General features: G+C 44.9%; 1 protein-coding gene across 1 annotated transcript in view; it reads right to left on the bottom strand.

Moving 5' to 3' along the window:
• Nucleotides 1–18,446, bottom strand: part of PHF20L1 (PHD finger protein 20 like 1) — an 82,631-nt gene that overhangs the window by 19,931 nt on the left and 44,254 nt on the right. The window contains 4 exon segments of the mRNA XM_067531570.1: nucleotides 75–256; nucleotides 691–855; nucleotides 9,364–9,468; nucleotides 15,045–15,101. Of these exon segments, the coding sequence (XP_067387671.1) occupies nucleotides 75–256; nucleotides 691–855; nucleotides 9,364–9,468; nucleotides 15,045–15,101 (509 nt within the window).

The raw sequence follows: 18,446 nt of genomic DNA, 5'->3' as shown, positions 1-18,446 counted from the left end.
CATAAGAGAACTTCCCTGGGATGCCAAAAGAGCAAAAATCAGAAGGAAGATTGCACAGCAAGTGAGTCCCGTACCTGAATCATGAAGCCATTTTCCTCATCCATTTCACAGATGCATCTAACAATTTCATTGAGAGCATCCTCTTCATCCTGAGATTCTTCAAAATTGGTTGAATCAAAGTCCTGATTGTATTCATCACCACTCAGTAATAAACTCTCCGTGGAGGAATCATCCAAGAACTCCACATCTGATAGGTCTAGTAAAAACAAATAAACCTGAAGTTGTACATGAAAACAGATTTAATGTTTTACAAGAATGCAGGACCTTAGATGCTGAATGATCCTGCACTATACATAGCAGAAGTCACTCACAGATTTACTGCTGGAAGATTACACTTCTTAGAAACCTCCACAGTATATACAGCAATGCAATGTAGCCACCTTAGAGGTAGGAGTGGCAACATCCAACCAGTGCCCAGCACAATGCAGAACAACATGAGCAGGGTAAACGTTTTGTTCAATCTGTCATGAAAGTATATACATGTTGGTTTAACAAGCATAAAAAGCATAAAAGTTTCATATTTTTATGCCTAAAATGAATTATTTGGCTTGTATTTGGCCTTTTTTTATTCACTTTATATACAAAATGTAAGTTTTTAAAATAAAATTTCCTATTGTTCAGCCAACCTACTTTCTCCACTAAGGTCGACAGACAGAATGGCTCTTGGATACTGGTATGAAGTGTTCTTCTCTGTAAACATGCTTCGCAGAGTCAGAGAGCTCCCAGAAGACCGTGTGAGTGGAGAGGAGCACCTTTCCAAAAACTCAAGAGAACTATCTTCATAATCCGAATAATCTACAAAATTAACATGAACAATGGTTATATGATGTTATAGTATTCAAGAAAAAGTTTGTTTGTAAGAGTTCACAAGGCCGGAGAATGACAACTATGTAAGAAAGTTATAACATTATGTGCAAAAGGTACAGAATATGCATGAGTGCATAAATACCAAAATGAAAGGAAATGTATAAATACCTACAACACACAAACCCCTAAACTGTGTCACTATATATTATTTATAAGTAGGGATAAGACTTTATCACGGAAGTCATGGATTCCGTGACTTCGAGAGACCTCCGTGAAATTACCCTTTTCAGCTTCCCCCCCGTGACCTCAGGCCATGGGGCAGAAGCGGTCAGCTTCTGGGATCTGTGGAACTCTCAGTGGGCAGCTGCTCTCAGTGGCTGCAGGGATCCCCAGCTCTGAGCCCGCAGGCTGGTGGCAGGGATCCTGTGGCTCTGCACCCCTGGGCTGGTGGCAGTGACCCTGCCCACTGCTATCAGCTGGGGCGAGAGGCAGGGACCCCACAGCTGAGCCAGGGCAGGCAGCAGGGACCCCATGGCTTGGAGTCACCGCCACCTTTGCTGCTGTCAGCCACCGGCAGATAGCAGGGATGAAGCGTTTAAGAGCCGCCGCTGCTCGGAACCACCGTTGCTCCCTGCTGTCAGCAGGCATCCTGCAGCTCGGAGCCACCGCTGCCACTGGTGGGTGGCAGGGACCCCACGGCTCGGAGTCACCGCCGTCAGGGGGCAGGGTTGGCACCAGGGACATCACAGCTCGGAGCAGTGAGGGGTCCGCTGCTATGAGCCGGGGCAGGTGGCAGGGATCCCACAACTTGGAGCTGGGGAAGGCAGCAGGTGGATCCCATAGCCCTGAGCGATCACGAGGAACCGCAGAGCCCAAAGCCCCAAGTTGGTGCAGGCAACGGTCCTGCAACTCTGAGCCACAGGCAGCAGGGGAACTTCAGAGCTCCCAATGGTGGCTCTGAGCTCCGGAGTCCCTCTACCGCCAGCAGTGGCTCTGGGCTTTGGGGTCCCTCCACCCACGGCAGCTGATGGCTGGGGATCCTGCATCTCCCAGTTGCGGCAGGGGAACCCCGCAACCCCAAGCCGCAGTGGGGAATCCAAGCCTGGACCTCCCCAGCTCCCAGCTGCTCTGCCCCCCGCTCCCGTCCCAAGCTGCGCTTCCTCCTCCCCCGTGGACAGCTCCTAGCTCCAGCCTGTTATTTTTACCAAAAGTCACGGAGAGGTCAGGACTGCCGTGAATTTTCGTGTACTGTCCGTGACTTTTGTTAAAAATAACCGTGACAAAATCTTAACCAGATCTATAATTATTCAATGTAAGTGATGTTAAGACATTATGTTACCAAGTTAAGCAACAGAGTAAAAAAAAATTAAAGTTAAAAATTTCACAAGACTTCAACTCTGCCACTTCTTTACATGCAATGCACCAAACTAATTATAGAATTTACTATTTTTCACTTCATATACATCTGAGATTATGAGAAAATATCTTTTAAGACTACAAAAAAAAAAAAGAATATTGCACTATATCCATAATCAGAGTCCTCCAATGGATCTTTAATTGATTGAGATTTTTATGTCAGTTCTTTTCTCTAAAACAATATTGTGTGTGTCACATCATAGAAGATTAGGGTTGGAAGGGACCTCAGTAGGTCATCTAGTCCAATCCCCTGCTCAAAGTAGGACCAACCCCAACTAAATCATCCCAGCCAGGGCTTTGTCAAGTCGGGCCTTAAAAACCTCTAAAATGGAGATTCCACCACCTCTCTAGGTAACCCATTCCAGTGCTTCACCATCCTCCTAATGAAAAAGTTCTTCCTAATATCCAACCTAGACCTCCCTAATGCAACTTGAGACTATTGCTCCTTGTCATCTGCCATCACTAAGAACAGCCTAGCTCCATTCTCTTTGGAACCCCCCTTCAGGTAGTTGAAGGCAGTTATTAAATACCCCCTCACTTTTTTCTTCTGCAGGCTATATAGGCCCACTTATGCCCCAGACCCCTAATCATTTTTGTTGCCCTCCACTGGATTCTCCAATTTGTCCACATCCTTCCTGTCGTGGGGGGCCTAAAACTGGACACAATACTCCAGATGTGGCCTCACCAGTGCCGAATGGAGGGGAATAATCGCTTCCCTCAATCTGCTGGCAATGCTCCTACTAGTGTAGTCCAATATGCTGTTAGCCTTCTTGGCAATAAGGCACACTGTTGACTCATATCCTGTTTCTTGTCTACTATAACTCCCAGGTCCTTTTCTGCAGAATTGATGCTTAGCCAGTCGGTCCCTAATCTGTAGCAGTGCATAAGATTCTTCCGTCCTAAGTGCAGGACTCTGCACTTGTCCTTGTTGAACCTCATCTGATTTCTTTTGGCCCAATCCTCTAATTTACCTAGGTCACTCTGTATCCTATCTTACCCTCCAGCATATCCACCACTGCAATTACAGGGTCGTACAACTCCCGTTTTTGATCAGTTGCAAGGTTTCTGCTGAGAGCATCAGCAATCATGTTCTGAGTGCCCAGTGGGTAGACTGCTGTCAAAACAATATGGTGTGTTATGCACCATTCCCAAAGGTGTATAGCTTCTGCACACAGGGCTTGGGAACTTGCTCCTGTTTGTTTATGTAGAAGACTGTGGTGTTGTTGTCTGACATGACAAGAATGTGTTGGCTTTTGATGTTTGGCAGCAATGACTGGCAAGCTTTGCATACGGCCAGGAGTTCCAATATGTTTAGGTGCATCCTGGATTCTTGTGCTGTCCAGGTGCCTTGTGTCATGTGATCACCCATGTGGGTGCCCTAACCTGTGAAGGATGCATTCGTTATGATTATCACAGTGGGGGAAGATGGAAGGAAGCTCATCCCTAAGCAGACTTGTAGTGGATTCATCTACCATTGGAGTGAGGAGAGAACTTCTGGTGGCACTTGGATCACAGTGTGCCTGGGTTGATGCATGGGGGAGTAGACCCTCTGTAGCCAGAGCTGAAGGCAGTGCAGGTGTAGGCAAGCGAAGGGCATGACATGTGCAGGCCACCATGTATTCCAAGACAGAAAGGCAGGTTTTAGCTGAAACCAAAGGGTTGAAGGACACCAAAGTGATTAATTCGCTTGTTGTCTGGAACCTTTCCCTTGGCAGATAAGCTTGGGCAGAGATTAAGTCTACGAGAGCTCCTATGAACTCCAGGATTGCGTAGGGCTTAAAATTGATTTTTTGACATTGACCCCCAGGAAGGAGAAGAGTAAAAGCAGTCGGGACATCGACTCCTGGGCCTCTTCTTTGGACTGTGCTGCTATCAGCCAGTCATCTAGATAGAGGAAAATGAGGACCCTGAGATGGGCTGCCACTACCGAGAAAATTCGTGAATACTCTCAAGGCAGTGGTTAGTCCGAATGGTGGAACCCTGAACTGATGATGCCAAGGCCCCACTCTGATCTTCAAGAACCTGCTGAGAGTTGAGTGTACACTGATATGAAGTAGGCGTCTTGCATACCAAGAGATGTAACTGGTGCAAGCACGACCATGCAAAATCTTGGTTTGGAAATTGAGTGGTTGAGGTGTCAGAAATCCAGTATTAGTCTCCATGCTCCAGTCTTTTGGGGACTAGGAAGTAGCTGGAGTAGAACCCTGTTCCTTGAAAGGAAGTCATTGCATGGGTATTCCATGCATGTGAACCGATATAAAGGGCAAGATGGGAGCGTCATCATATACTCTATGACATAGCCTCTCTGGATAATATGTAGGACCCACTTGTCCATTGTTATGGCTCTCCACGCTAGCAGGAAGAGTTTGAGATGGCATCGTTGATTGGTAAGGCCACCCTCACTGGTACCGAAGTGCGCAAAATGTCAAGCAGCTGATATTGACTGTCTTTGTACCTCCTCTAAGGTAATTTGTAGGGCATTAGCTATTCTCCACAGCAATTCCTGAAACTAGAGATACTCATCTGATGGGGAGGAGAGGATTCAAGAAGTGGCTGCATCTGGTGAAGATGAGGGATGCCTTTCCAGATTCATCGGTGCTGTCGGAGTCGGGCTAATTGGTGAGTCATCTAGCACTATGTCCGAGCGCCTACCTGATGACGGTTGTGGTGGTGAAGTGTGGGGGGGGGGGTTCTTCCCAAACCAAGCGGGACTATTTGAGGGTAAATATTGTGGCCACAAGCTCCAGTATGGCCAACCTAGCTTGCCCTGCTGTTGCATTGAGACCACAGTGCCAGATACCAACTGTGTGGATAAGGTAAGGTGGGGAACTGCCATGGTGCTGACGGAACTTTCCAGCAATCATGCTTCCAGAACAGGAGAGTGGACCGTGTCGGACATCCAAATCATCTGAATCAGGAGTCAGAAACCTCACTAAGTGGCAGTGCAGTTGGGAGGTGGCAAGAACATAGCGGGCAAAGGGCCCCTTCGACTTGGTGATCAGATTGGTGGTTGTGGAGATCGTAGTCCCTTCAGAGCAAATAACTCGCGGGGACCCAAGGCACCTCAGGGGTCAATGGTACGTGTTCCGCTGGAAGAGACAGTAGCAGGAATGGCATCTGTCTGGAAACTGATGGTTCGCAGGACGTTGGCAGAGCCAGCGGGTCCATGATCAGTACCAATGGATCTTGTGATCAGTGTGGCCGTTTCTCATTCTTGTGAAACTTGGAACACGGGGATCCTTCATGGCCAGAACTCATGAATGGTGCCAGGTCCTTCTCAGCTTTGAAGGAAGACTTGAGAATGACGGTCGCTCGTATTCAAGTATGACTATAACTGGAAATCTGTTTCCACATGTAGGGGTCAGGAGACACGACAGGGCAAGTTGGTGTCTATTTCTCTCCTACTGTAAGCCAAGGTGGCAAGACAATATTCTGTTCTGCTTCCTTCGTAGTAGAGTGCCAAGCTCGCCTGTCATGGGCCGTATCTTCCCAGGTCATTAAGTCCAACCCAACAGACTGTATGTGCCGCTTGATGCAATCTGGGAGGCCAACCTTCAAATTGCTTTTTTCAAGATCACTGTAGAGTACTCTGTGAGCCAGTCAACTGTTATCCATATGTACAACGTGGCTGACCCAGGCTATTTGCTTCCACACTTAGAATGGCTGCCAGCTGTCGTATTTCATTGTTGGTGATTTTGTCAGACCATTTGATTCCCATTATGCTGTGTAGGTGGAGTTGTTGGAGACAGTAAAGTTTTTGGATATGGCGATGATAAAGGGGGCACATTTCAGAGCATAGAAGACAATGAAGCACGACAGCTTTGTAAACGTGGCATTTTGAGGACACTTTAACCTTTCCATTCCCCAATCTTGTCCACAGTCTCTTTTGTAGAAGACCGAAAGCTGAGGCAGCTACCTAAGTGTGCTGAAAGTTCTCTGTCAACGCTGGTGACATCGGTAACTGTGTTACCTAGGTGGCAGAAGGACTTGACACTGTTTAATTGGAAGCGATTCTGGTGGTGATGAAAATGATGGGTTCCTGCCAGGAGATGGTTGGCACACTATTTCTGTTTTCTTTACTTTAATACAAAGGCCAAAAAAGGATACAGCATGGGCAAAGGAATTCAGGAAATGTTGCAGGTCGTTCTTGAAAAGGGCAACAAATGATATGTCATCGGCATACAGTAGATCCTTCACTTTGCTGGAATTTTCTTTTGGCCTTGAATCGGCCGAGGTTTAGAAGTCTACCATTGAATCCAATGACTCATGTAGCGGTAGTACGTGTGGCAACTTCTAGCACTCCAGCCAGGAACAAAGTAAGAAAGACAGGGGCATGCACATAGCCCTGTTTAACCTCATGGGCTACAGGAAAGGGATCAGATGAGTCAGCACCCACTGATACATAGGCCTACATGTTATTATAGAAGCAACGTATAAGGTGATGAGTTTGTCTGGGCAGCCAAACTTTGCAAGAAGGCATCAGAGAGCAGAGCGTCCGACAATTTAATAGTGCAGCATAAATGGAAGTTGCTAACGGGATTCTCCCCTCTTCCGTGTGAAATTTCAAGACGTCAACATGTTGGTTCAGTTTTGGGGCAATTTTCAATCTAGGGCTGTGAATCCTGATGTTCAGTTTAGTACAGATAAGCTGGTGATCCATAAAGCATTCTGTGCCTCACATAGCCCTGGTAATGTAAACATCTGTCAGGTCTTTACGACGAGTGATGACACTCTAGCAGTGTTTCCCAACCGGTGTGCCGTCAGGCCTGAGCATGTGTGCCATGGAATCTTTTGAAAAACTATTTGAAGAGTTCTGGATTGGCTCATGAATATTTATGAGTTCCTTTGGAGATGATATGGTGGTGTGCCTCAAAATAATTAAAGGTATCAAGGTGTGCCACAACAGAGAAAAGGTTGGGAACCACTGCTGTAAAACAAAGGTCCCCAAACTGTGTGGCATGCCCCCCTAGGATTGTGTGAAGCAATGTTCGGGGGGGTCAGGGGGGTGCGAGTGCGACAGGGCCTGGGCCAGCCCCCAGGGGGCGGGGAGGGAACACCACCCAGGCCTACTCTGCTCCAGCTTCTGGGCACCACTGGCCCACTCCCAGCCCCAGCCCCGCTCCCAGCCCCAACTGGGGGAGGGGCACAGACAGGGTAAAGGGGGGCGCAATGTAAAAAGTTCGGGGACTACTGGTCTAGAAGGTGCCATCATTTTGACTGAGGATGCTGCCAAGAATAGAACCACTTTTCTAGACTTACTGCCATGCTTATGCGCATGCTTCCTTGGTTCATGGCTAGGCCCCAGCACGGGGTCCTTAGTACTGGTACTGGCAGAGCCTCATGGGGGTTCCGCAGCAGGGAGTGGTGCTCTTTGCCAGTTCAGACCAATGTATGGAGGGGAAGGGGGAAGTTCCCTGGCCAGGATCCAATGTCGATCACATGGTAGCCTCCATAAAGTGTTCCCTGAGGCAGAGAGTCTGGTTTCCCCAAGTGCAGGCAGGAAAGGAGAAGCAGATAGTGCACCTGGATGCGATGTGGGCTTCCCCCAAGTAGTACAAACAGCGTTGGTGCTCGTCACTGATGGAAAACGAGCAAGAGCAGGAAGCACAGGTTTTAAACCCGGTGTCTTCGGCATAATCCAGTACCCAGGTCCAGGTACTGGCAAATGGGATGGGAGGGGGTAAAGTTGGCAGAAAACACCGCTGAAGCGGTAACCCGAGTCCTAAATCTGGTGCGAAAGGAAGAAGTGAACAAAAAACAAAAAATAAAAAAGTAAATGCAGTTTTTGAAAAGTTTGGAAGGTGCATCACAAGGACAATAGGAGAGTAAAAAAACCAACTCGGACCTTGCACCACACTTCATTGCCTTGGACGAGACCATGAGGAGGCACAGGATGCATGTGTGCACTGCTGGACAGTACTATTTTCAAAAGCTCCAGCTCTGGGTGCATGCCCATAACCCTGAGTGGAATACAATAGGGATGATCATCCAAAGAACAATGAGTAGGCTATAAAGGCTAGCATCATGGGCTGATCGAATGCAGCAGTCAACATCTTGATAGTGAATGGGAGATGACACAAGGGTCGGAGCAGATCATGAAGGGCCATGAAAATGAAGACAAGTAGCTAATGTTTGATGCAATAGAGAAGGGGGAGCCAGTGGCAGGATGCAAAGACAAAGGTGACATGGTCAATGATAGTCTAGGAAAATGATCTTCACAGCAGCATTCTGACTGGATATGAGCAAGGCAAAATTGTGTTTGTCAAGGCCAGGGAAAAGGATGTTGCAGTAACTGAGACATGAGATAATGAGAGCCTGTATACAAGTTTCAGCTACCAGGATGGATAGGAAAGGCTGTATCTTAGAGATGTTATGCAGAAAGATTTGGCAAGATTTAGACACAGTCTAACTGTGAAGATAGATTTAAATAATAAGATAGTCAGGGCTAGATGTGAAAGAGTCTGGGGCCTGGTCTACACTGGCCACAGATTTTAGCAGTAGTCGACGGGAGATATGCAAGCTATTTACAGTAACTTGCATATCTCCTATCAACTTCCTAACGTCTATTTACCGCGGAGTCTCCACTGCACTGAGCCGACAGGAAATGCCCTTCTGTCAACGCAACACTACGCTACTTGCCAGGGTGGATTTACCAGAGTGGAATTCTGGGTTCGATTGAGCGAGTCTTCATTGCCGCTCAATCAAACCCGCAAAATTGATCCTGCACTGCTGGCGGTGCCACCGGCAGTGTAGACATAGCCTGGGATGCAGAACTGGGTGGATGGAAGCTGGAGTGGAGAAGTATATCTACATGCCATTGTTGTGAGGATGGTAAGTAAAGCCACAAGTGGACATGATCACCCAGAGACAGGATATAAAGGGAGAAGGAGTGCCAGATCAGAGTGCCTTTGCTATGTGAAATTTCAAGACCAACACCTAATTTTGATAATTTCTGAAACTTCGGGACTTGTTTCTGAACTGTATGAAGATTAAATATTTCAGGCAGTATCAACAACCAATAAGAATCTGAAGGATAGTATTTGATCTTTACTTTTAGTCTTAATTTCTTACTGAACTTACCATGCTGTTTAGATTTCTTCTTCTTTTTCTTCTTCTTCTTCTGTTTTGATTTATAATCTTTTTCCTTCTTCTCTTTTTTCTCTTTATCTTTTTACTTCCTTTTACCTAATTGAAAATGAACATTTTAAAATATTACCATCACCCTTGAATACTTTTCTCTTTCAGTTACCCTAAAAGCAACATTCAAATGCTAAATCAGCTGTTCCAGTCACCTGCCCAGAGTGGAATGATTCAATTAATTCGTTCAGTGCCATGAGTATAGCCCTCGTGATTACTGATTTTGGAGTAGCACTGGGTGGTTCTCCTTAGCTGAGACACCTTCAAGTTAACACAGATATTAGTGAGAATCTTCCTAGGAGACTAACATAATTCAGCTTCTCAGTATCAAGAAGTCAACCGTATCCCACATCTTGACAAATAACATTGTGCACCCTTCAGTTTTTCCAGATGTGACCCTCATATGAGAAAAGACCCAGTTTTAATAAGGCTTACATTTAAAAAAAACATTTAAAAATACATCAGTAGTACATCAATTAGTAAAAAAAAGAGTAGCCAACCCATTTATTTTCCAGCTGTAGAAACAGGGAAGAGGAGAACAGGAAGAACTCTTTATGGGCTAGTTTCCCAAGACTATTTAAAAGATTGTATCCTCTAGCAAAGCATGCTAGATGATCTAATATGGAGCTTAATGATAAACACCTGAAACTACTGCTGCTGCCATAAATTCCTTTCAGAACAGCTGCCTTCTCATCTAAAAATTTATCAGCAGAGTTTGTTCTGAATAAAATTAGTTACATTTCTGTATTTCAACTCCTTTGTTAAGCACTACTGACATCTGCATGGCAATGGGGTTTTTTCTTGCAATAATTCATCTGTCCCCACTGCTTACTTCCCATGTGAAGCCATAATCCAGAGCTTCTAACTTCACAGTTCTTTCCAAAGCAATTAGTTGTGAAGTAATAAAGAGGGCCTTGACTTCAGCTGGAAAATAAGCCTTATGGATTGACTCTAAAGGTAATTCTCTTTTTTGTGTACATTTTCTTAGCCACACAGAATAAGCAGATACAGTGAATATTTCAATTAGAGCTAAATGGGCTTATTTCTATTCCTTCTTTCTTCCATATACTGATGAGCAATTCAGACACATATAGGGCTGAATCTGTCAAAATTAAATTTGTTTGGGGATGGAAAACAGTGAATTGTGGCAAAAATGAATTTTTCTGGATCTGAATCCCTAACTGACCATCACTGCAATATTTGAAAAGTGAAAGGCCCAAACTTCCTTAATTTATATTTAATTTTAGGAAGCTTTGCATGTTCTGTTGGATACCCAGCCATTAGCTTTTTCCTTTATTTATTCCAGTGCTAGGCACAAGTTAATAACCACATATATCACTAATTTGACTGAAAAAGTTACCCTATTCCTTTCCTCTGTGTTAGGCCTCTTGCCCCACTCATCTGATCTAGGAATGGAAACATGAAATTATTGTCCCTCTGTGCCCTTGCAATTTACATGCACATTTTCTTAGGCATACATTGTCACACAAATTTATTCATTCCCAAGACCATCTTTTACATCTATTTAGGTGTTTGGGTTCCAGGTTTTTGTTTGGCATGCCCACTTGCACAGCTACCAGAGATTTTTGCCTTAGTGGTATCTGTAGGACCGGCTCTGGTGCTCTCTGGATCCCAGAGCTCATGCAGTGGTACATGAGGCACCGTCAGCCCTGCGCCCCCTCAATTCCTTCTTGCCGTCAACTCCAATGGTGGGGATAGAGGGCAAGTCATGGAATGGACATCTCGAAAAACAACAGTTACAAAAGGTTAGTAACCGTTTTTTCTTCGAGTGCTTGCTCATGTCACTTCCATGTTAGGTGACTCATAAACAGTATCTTTGGCGGTGGACTCAGAGTTTGATGCAGGCAGTTAATGAGGAGATCCCTCTGGGAGGAGACCAGCAGACCTTTCATTCTTTCTGCCACTGTGATGAAGAGCTACACTGACTTACAGAAGGGTTTAGTCCTTTTGATGTAGAAGGTCAAAGCCCATCTAACATCTAGGTTGTGGCACCTATGCTCCTCACTAGATTTGAGGAATTTCAGGAAGAACACAAGCAGGAACGTGTCTTGGTTTTGTGGAACTGTGACACCACTTTTGGTAAGAAGGCTGGATGGGGTTGCAGCTGAACCTTGTCTTTATAAAATACTGTGTAAGGCAGTTCCGAGGTGAGTGCTCTGATTTTGAAAACCATTCACAATGAGGCAATCGCCACCAGTAAGGAGACCTTCCAGGAGAGGAGCAGAAGAGAGCAGGAAGCTAATGGCTCAAAGGGTGGGCCCGTGAGTCTTGAAAGGATTCGATTCAAGTCCAAAGGAAGTATAGGATCTCTGACTCGTGGGTAAAGTCAGTCCAGGTCTTTTAAGAACCTGATCATCATGCGATGGGAGAAAACTGATCTACCATGGACTGGAGGATGGAAGGGCAAAACAGCCGCCAAGTGAACCTTACGAGATGAGGGTAGGCCCTGATGTAATAGGTAGTCCAAGACAGACTGTATTGAGGTTTGGTGAGGAGAAAGGTTCCGGTCCGAGGCCCAACAGGAAAGCCTTTTCCATTTGGCCAGGTATTTTGCTCTAGTATAAGGTTTTCTGCTGCCTATTAGAATCTATGGAACATGCACTGAGCAAGCCTGCTCCTCTGTGCTCAGCCATGCAGCAGCCATGCTGTCAGGAGCAGAGATGCTAGGTCCAGATGCAGTAGATGGCTGTGGTCCTGGGACAGAAGGTCTGGCCAAAGCGGCAGTTTCAGTGGCATTACCATTGAGAGCTCCAGCAGGGTGCTGAACCAGTGCTGTTGTGGCCATGCCAAGGCTATCAGAATTATTTTATCTTCAGCAGGCCTCTGTGAACCAATGGTGCTGGGGGGGAAGGCATACAGCAACGTCCCCAGCCATAAGAGCAGGAAGGTGTCTGTCAGAGAGACTCTGGCAAGCCTGCAAATGGAGCAGAACTGGTGGCACTTCCTGTTCTGCCTGGACATGAACAGGTGCAATTGGGGAGTCCCCCACTTTTGGAAAATCATGCTGGCAAAGTCTAGATGGAGTGACCACTCGTGATGAGATGAAAAGAGAACCAGGGCATCCCTGGATCCTGGTAGACATGAGGACAGGATATGAATGTCGTTCTGCACACAAAAGTCCCACAAGTCGAGAGCTTCTTGACAGAAGGCTGAGGAATGGGCTCCACCTTGCTTGTGGTGGTGTTGTCCATTAGGACTTGGACTGTCAGGTAGGGAAGGAACACTTGATAAGCCAAACGTATTCCCTTAAGTTTTCTATCATTTACATGGAGGAAGCAATCCTTCTGTGAACAGAGACTTCAATGATATCAGCACATAAGAGGGGCTCCCTGCCCCAAATACGATGTGTCAGGGGGATGGTCCTTCAAAAGGCACTCCTCTCAGTACTGACTGAGGGTCTGTTCACCAAGTGAGGAATGACAGGACAAGTGGTGAGACTGTGACCCCACAATCCAAACTGTGTCTGCTGGGAGCATAAACTCAGACTAGCCGTGACTGCAGCGGTCTGAGATGCAGACGTGCATACCGGACAACATAAGTGAAGGCGGCCATGTGGCTCAGCAGCTTGAGGTATGTCCTGGCAGTCGTGAGAGGGTGGGTTCGAACGTTTGAGATGACGTCTGACATATGGCTTGGAACCTGGGGTTCAGGAGGAATGCCCTGGGCTGGGTGGAGTCGAGGACCACACCTAAACTCTATCCGCTGGACCATAGACAGAGTTGACTTCTGCTCATTCAAAAGCAGGCCCAGACGCTGGCAGGTGGCCCATACCAGATCAATACCATTCTGAACCTGAACTTGTGACCTGCCTTTGACAAGCTAGTCATCCAGGCAGGGATAGATCTGAACTCCTCAATGTCTCACGTAAGTGGACACCACTGCTATTCATTTAGTGAAGACCCTTGGGATCCATGAAAGGCTGAAAGGTAGCGCTGTGAATTGACAATGGTGCTGGTCTACCCCAAACCAGAGGAATCTTCTGTGACTGGGGAAGACTGAGATATGGAAGTAAGCATCTCTTAAGTCAAGGGTGGCGTACCAGTACCCTGGATCCAATGAAGGAATGATGGAGGCTAGGGAGACTATGCAAAACTTCAGCCTCTTGAGATATCTGTTGAGGCGGTGCAGGTCCTGGACAGGTCTGAGGCCTGCTTTGGCCTTTGGGATAAGAAAATAACGGGGGTAAAATCTTTTTCCCCTTATGTGTTAAGGGATTTACTCCATAGCCCCCACCTGAAGGAGGGTTTCCACCTCCTGGATGAGAAGCTGCTCATGAGAAGGGTCCCTGAAGAGGGACGGGGAAGGGGGGAGGCATTGAAGAGAACTGAAGGGTGTAACCATTTGATATGGTTTTGAGGACCCAACAGTCCGATGTAACTTGAGCTCATGCAGGAAGGAAAGAAGATAGGCGGTTGAGAAATAAATGGGGACATGGATCCTGAAGGGAGACTGAGATGCTGTCCTTGGGGGCACCCTCAAATGACTGGCACAGCCCACTCGGATGGTGTGCAGAAGGCTGAGTCGTGGATGAGGAGGCTGGGGCAGGGTGGCGACATTTAAAGCCTCTGTCTATCTCTCTCCTCTTATAGGAGCCATACCGTGGCAGGCCTGAGAATCTAGACTGTTGTAGCGGAGGGCGGAGTTGCTTCCAGGATATCTGAGGGTCATACAGCCCTAGAGAGCATAGAGTGGCCCTCGAATCTTTTAGGTCATGGAGCCTGAAGTCAGTCTGCTCCCAAAAAAGAGCATTGCCATCAAAAGGGAGGTCCTGTATGGACTGCTACACCTCATGGGATAGCTCTAATAACTGCAACCAGGAGCATCTGTGCACAGACATTGCTGAAGCCATCGATCTGGCCCCTGAGTCCGCTGCGTCTAGCACTGTTTGTATGGAGGCTGTAGCCACAACCTTGTCTTCCTCTAGGATGGAACTGAACTCCTGCCCAGTCTCTTGTGGGAGTGAGTCCTGAATTTAGCCATCAAGTCCAACAAGCTGTAGTTATATCTCCCCAGCACCGAGTCTGAGCAGGAGGGTCCTGAAGCTGATCTGAAAGCTGCCTCCATCAACAGGGCTTTCAGGCAAATCTCCCTGTCTTTTTTTAGTCCGTGGTCTGACATCCTTACAGATCTTGCACTTGTCCCTTCTGTGCATCTCCCCTGAACACTTTAAACAACTATTGTGGGAGACATTAAGTTGGAAGAACTTATGGCAAACAGAATACAGCTTAAAGCCTAGGGAACGGGGCATGCTCTGTCCCGAGGCAGACGTCCCTAGTGGAATCACTAAACTAACTAACTCTTAACTATATACAAGAAAAAATTATAACTATCAACCACTACTGAAGCACTTGTATTCACAAGAGAGAGGTGTTCCAGAAACCGTCACAGGCAGAAAGAAGGGACTGAGGGGGTGCAGAGCCGGCCCTACAGATACAACTAAGACAAAAATCTCCGGTAGCCGTGCACATGGGCATGCACACACCTAACATGGACTCGACATGATCAAGCACTCAAAGAACAACAGGTAAAAAGTTAGGGACCAGCTATGCTCTTGCTCTCTCAAGCCTCAGCCTTTTTGCTTAAATATTATTTTCTGTGCATACCAAATGATGATGAGCTTTTCTCTTCCAATTTCACTTTTTTTTCAGTTTTCAATATACCTGTAGGTTTAAAAAAAACACACAAGTTTAGTGGGACCAGTACTGCTGATGTACTTTCTTGTAAAAGTTACTCAGTTGTAAACATTCCTATCAATACATAATTAAAAGAAAGATACAAGTAACATTGATTTTTAAAGATGCTTTACAATTACTTTTACGGTCTTTAGCTGGAAACAAAAAGCATTGTAGTTTACCAACTTCTGAATGCTTGTCCTTCTCAATGACCTTCTTTAACATTTTCTCCTGCAGATTCTCAAAACATTTCTCCTTTACAGGCACAGAGAACTGTATCTCTGTCCCTTGAAAGCTGACTGATGCAGAAGACCTCTTTTTTTTACTATTCCCTTTGGGTAACTTTAGACTATTGGTTAAAGGCATTTCCAGATGTAAGGCATGTACATGGGACGAGGGTGCTGAAAACAAGAAGACAAATTTACTGGGCATTCAGTAAGGGTTTAATCCTGTATAGCAGAATAGCAGCCAGGTCACAGCAGGCTGAGTCGGACTGCTCAAATGACGAGTACAGGAAATATTTTCATAATAGTGAACATGTTAAGTTTTGAATGCCTAGGTCTCAGTGTATTTACTAAATACTACATGCCAAAAAAGGTCTGTGTTCTCTACTTTTTATAAAGGAGATATCAATTCCAAACAGTGAGGTTAATTTAAATTTAATTTTCTGCTGCTTTAGCCTAACTTTTCTCTTTTCTTTTCTTTCCATGACAGTGGCAGTGGAAGTCACTGGTAACAGTCAAGAAATGAGTTACCACAAATGAGTTACCACAAGTTTATTGCATTCAAGAATTATTTTTTAAAATGGTATTCTACCTCTAATCTAATATAAGTTCATTATGTTGAAATGAACTCTAGAAATCAATGTCCTATTAAAATCTAAATCTAAGGAAAATAAATTTGAAGTATATGTAAAGAAGAAAGCTTTGTGTATAAATCAGAATTTTAAGCTACATTTGCATACTAAGAGTTCTTTGAGTGCCTTACTAATTCTCGACTATTCAATAAAGTTATCAGTATTTAGAAGACTTTTCTCTTCATTGTAAGCTAGGAAATCATAAAGTAGCTAACTAACTGAACAGAAATGAAAAATATACTTTAATATTGCAACTCCAATATTTATAATGAAAATACCATAAAAGAAATTTCCAAATAATCAAAACAAATAAGACCCAAAGTTATTTTGATCTAAGAAAGATACCTAATTTGCTCTCTACCACAGGAAAAAAATAGGTGGCTCAAGAAAGAATCATCAGTACCACCTAGATCTCCCACCAACCTTAGTAGCCAATGCAGTGCAAGCCCTAAATCTCTTCCCTAATTACGTAACTGAAAACTTCTAGGTGTAGTCTAATGCCTCCTTGGGTAATGCTGCAAAATATTAAGGAAAATGTAGCCTTACAAAATCATAAGGAGGTGTCTGGGTTTTTTAAACATTTAAAAATCCATTTATCATTCCTTTTAGTTTAACAATCATTCTCATAATTTGTCTTTAGGATCCTCTGATGCTGAGGTTGGCAAAGGAACAATTGTTTGGGTATTTAAATCACTCTTTTCGGTAAAGTTTGTGTGTGTATATACTGGTAATATTTCAGGCCAGGGTTTCCCAAAAAGTTATTAGTGATTTTGCATGTCCAATTTAAAAACAATAAATGGGGCCCAATTTTCAGAAGGCAGGTGCTGAGCATCTTCTGAAAATCTGGTACCATTATGGTATCTCAAAAAGTTGGTCCTCCAAAAGTAGCAGCATTCAAAATCCTTAATCGCTTCTAAAAATCTTGGTGTCTGACAATCTAAAAGATTAGCCCCCCAGAAAGCCTTAAAGCAGCCAGAACCATGATCTTTAAACTGAATATGGTTCAAATTAAGAGAAGATTCTTTTAGGGTCCTTTGAAGTCCCCTTTTATAGCGTTCATTACCATAAAAGTGGGAAAAAAAATAAAGAAATAAAAAATAGGATTAAGAAAACTAAGTGAATTTAGTGCTCGTGAAAAGAGATGGATTGAGAGGCCTGAAAACCAAAGTCCTCTACTTAACAAAAAAGAGCAAATACAGAAAGCAGTAATGCTCTGGGCATGCACGTGAGGAGAGAGCACAGAGCCTCTTCCTGAGCTGGTCTTCCCTTGCCAGACAGAGCACCACACACTCTTCATCAGCTTCCCTCATCACTCCTGCTCCTGAGCAGACTCCTCCCTCAAGCAGTAGCCAAGGCACTTCAAAGTGAACAGGCAGCAGGAACTGGTATGTCACTGGAACACAAAGCAGCAGGAACTACCCAACACAGAGGTTACTACATGGGGACGTTCCAAGCCTATCTGATGCAAAGGTAGCTCCAGATCCCACTCTCCATCAGACAGCCCAGCCAGCAGCTACTTGTACTGGGTGGAGGGAAGGAGCCAAAGTGCCTCTAGGTTTCAAGGTATTGCTTGGAGGAGTTTTCTTCAGTTGCTGTTACTGCTCAAGTCCCTCCAATAACTTGAGCAGACTATTGCTGATGCCAAATATTCCTCTCAACACTGGCCCCAGCATGAGTCCTCACCCTTAGCAGCAGAGATAGGAGGGGAGGAAGGATATGTAAAATACCCTGTGGGCTAAATACCCCTAATAAATACATTTATTAGCAACACAAAGCATTATCTGAACTATTTCCTTCTCCGGGCTTCCCAGCTTCTCTGTGTTTGTGTTGTAGGACTGTAAAGCTCTGCAGGGCAGCAACAGTCTTCATTTTGTGTTTTACAGAGCCAGGAACACACTGTCAGCAGATACCTATTAAACAAAAACAATGAAAACTTCCCAAACCCCATCCCATCAGCATACTTCACCCTAACCTGCAAGGACCACTTCTAGAGATGAAGCTTATTTTTAGTAGCCCATCAACAATCAATACTTGGCTCCTCTGCCAAGGCTAATAAACATTCCAATTAGTGCCAATGTGGTGGACATGCGGTTACTTTTTTGTTTTTTTTGCTTAAGTGGGCATGTGTACTGTAGAAACTAAACTGAGACCAAATAACCACACACATCAGATAATCTGGTTAGGTCACTACTATCTGAACCAGGAGATTGAGGGCTCCATATATGTGAAAGTTGTTCAAAATGCTGAGTTACTGGAATAAAGTGATCAAAATCCTGAGGTCCCTTCCAACCCTAATCATCTATGATTCATTGAAATTATCAATGACTGAATTCATCTGACATGCCTACCTGCAGAAGATGGTAGAAAACAAGGGACTGAATGGACTGGATCATTAAAATAGTTAATTGTGTTAAAGTATAAACATTGTTTAGAGCTGTTAAATTGCAAGATAGGAAGTTTGCATGCTGACATTTGCA

This window comes from Emydura macquarii, unplaced genomic scaffold, assembly GCF_026122565.2.
Source record: "Emydura macquarii macquarii isolate MOO-44397 ecotype Brisbane River unplaced genomic scaffold, CSIRO-AGI_Emac_v2 contig_369, whole genome shotgun sequence".
Lineage (NCBI taxonomy): Eukaryota > Metazoa > Chordata > Testudines > Chelidae > Emydura > Emydura macquarii.
The sequence above is the reverse complement of the archived record's forward strand: the minus strand, read 5'-3'. Positions and strand labels throughout refer to the sequence as shown.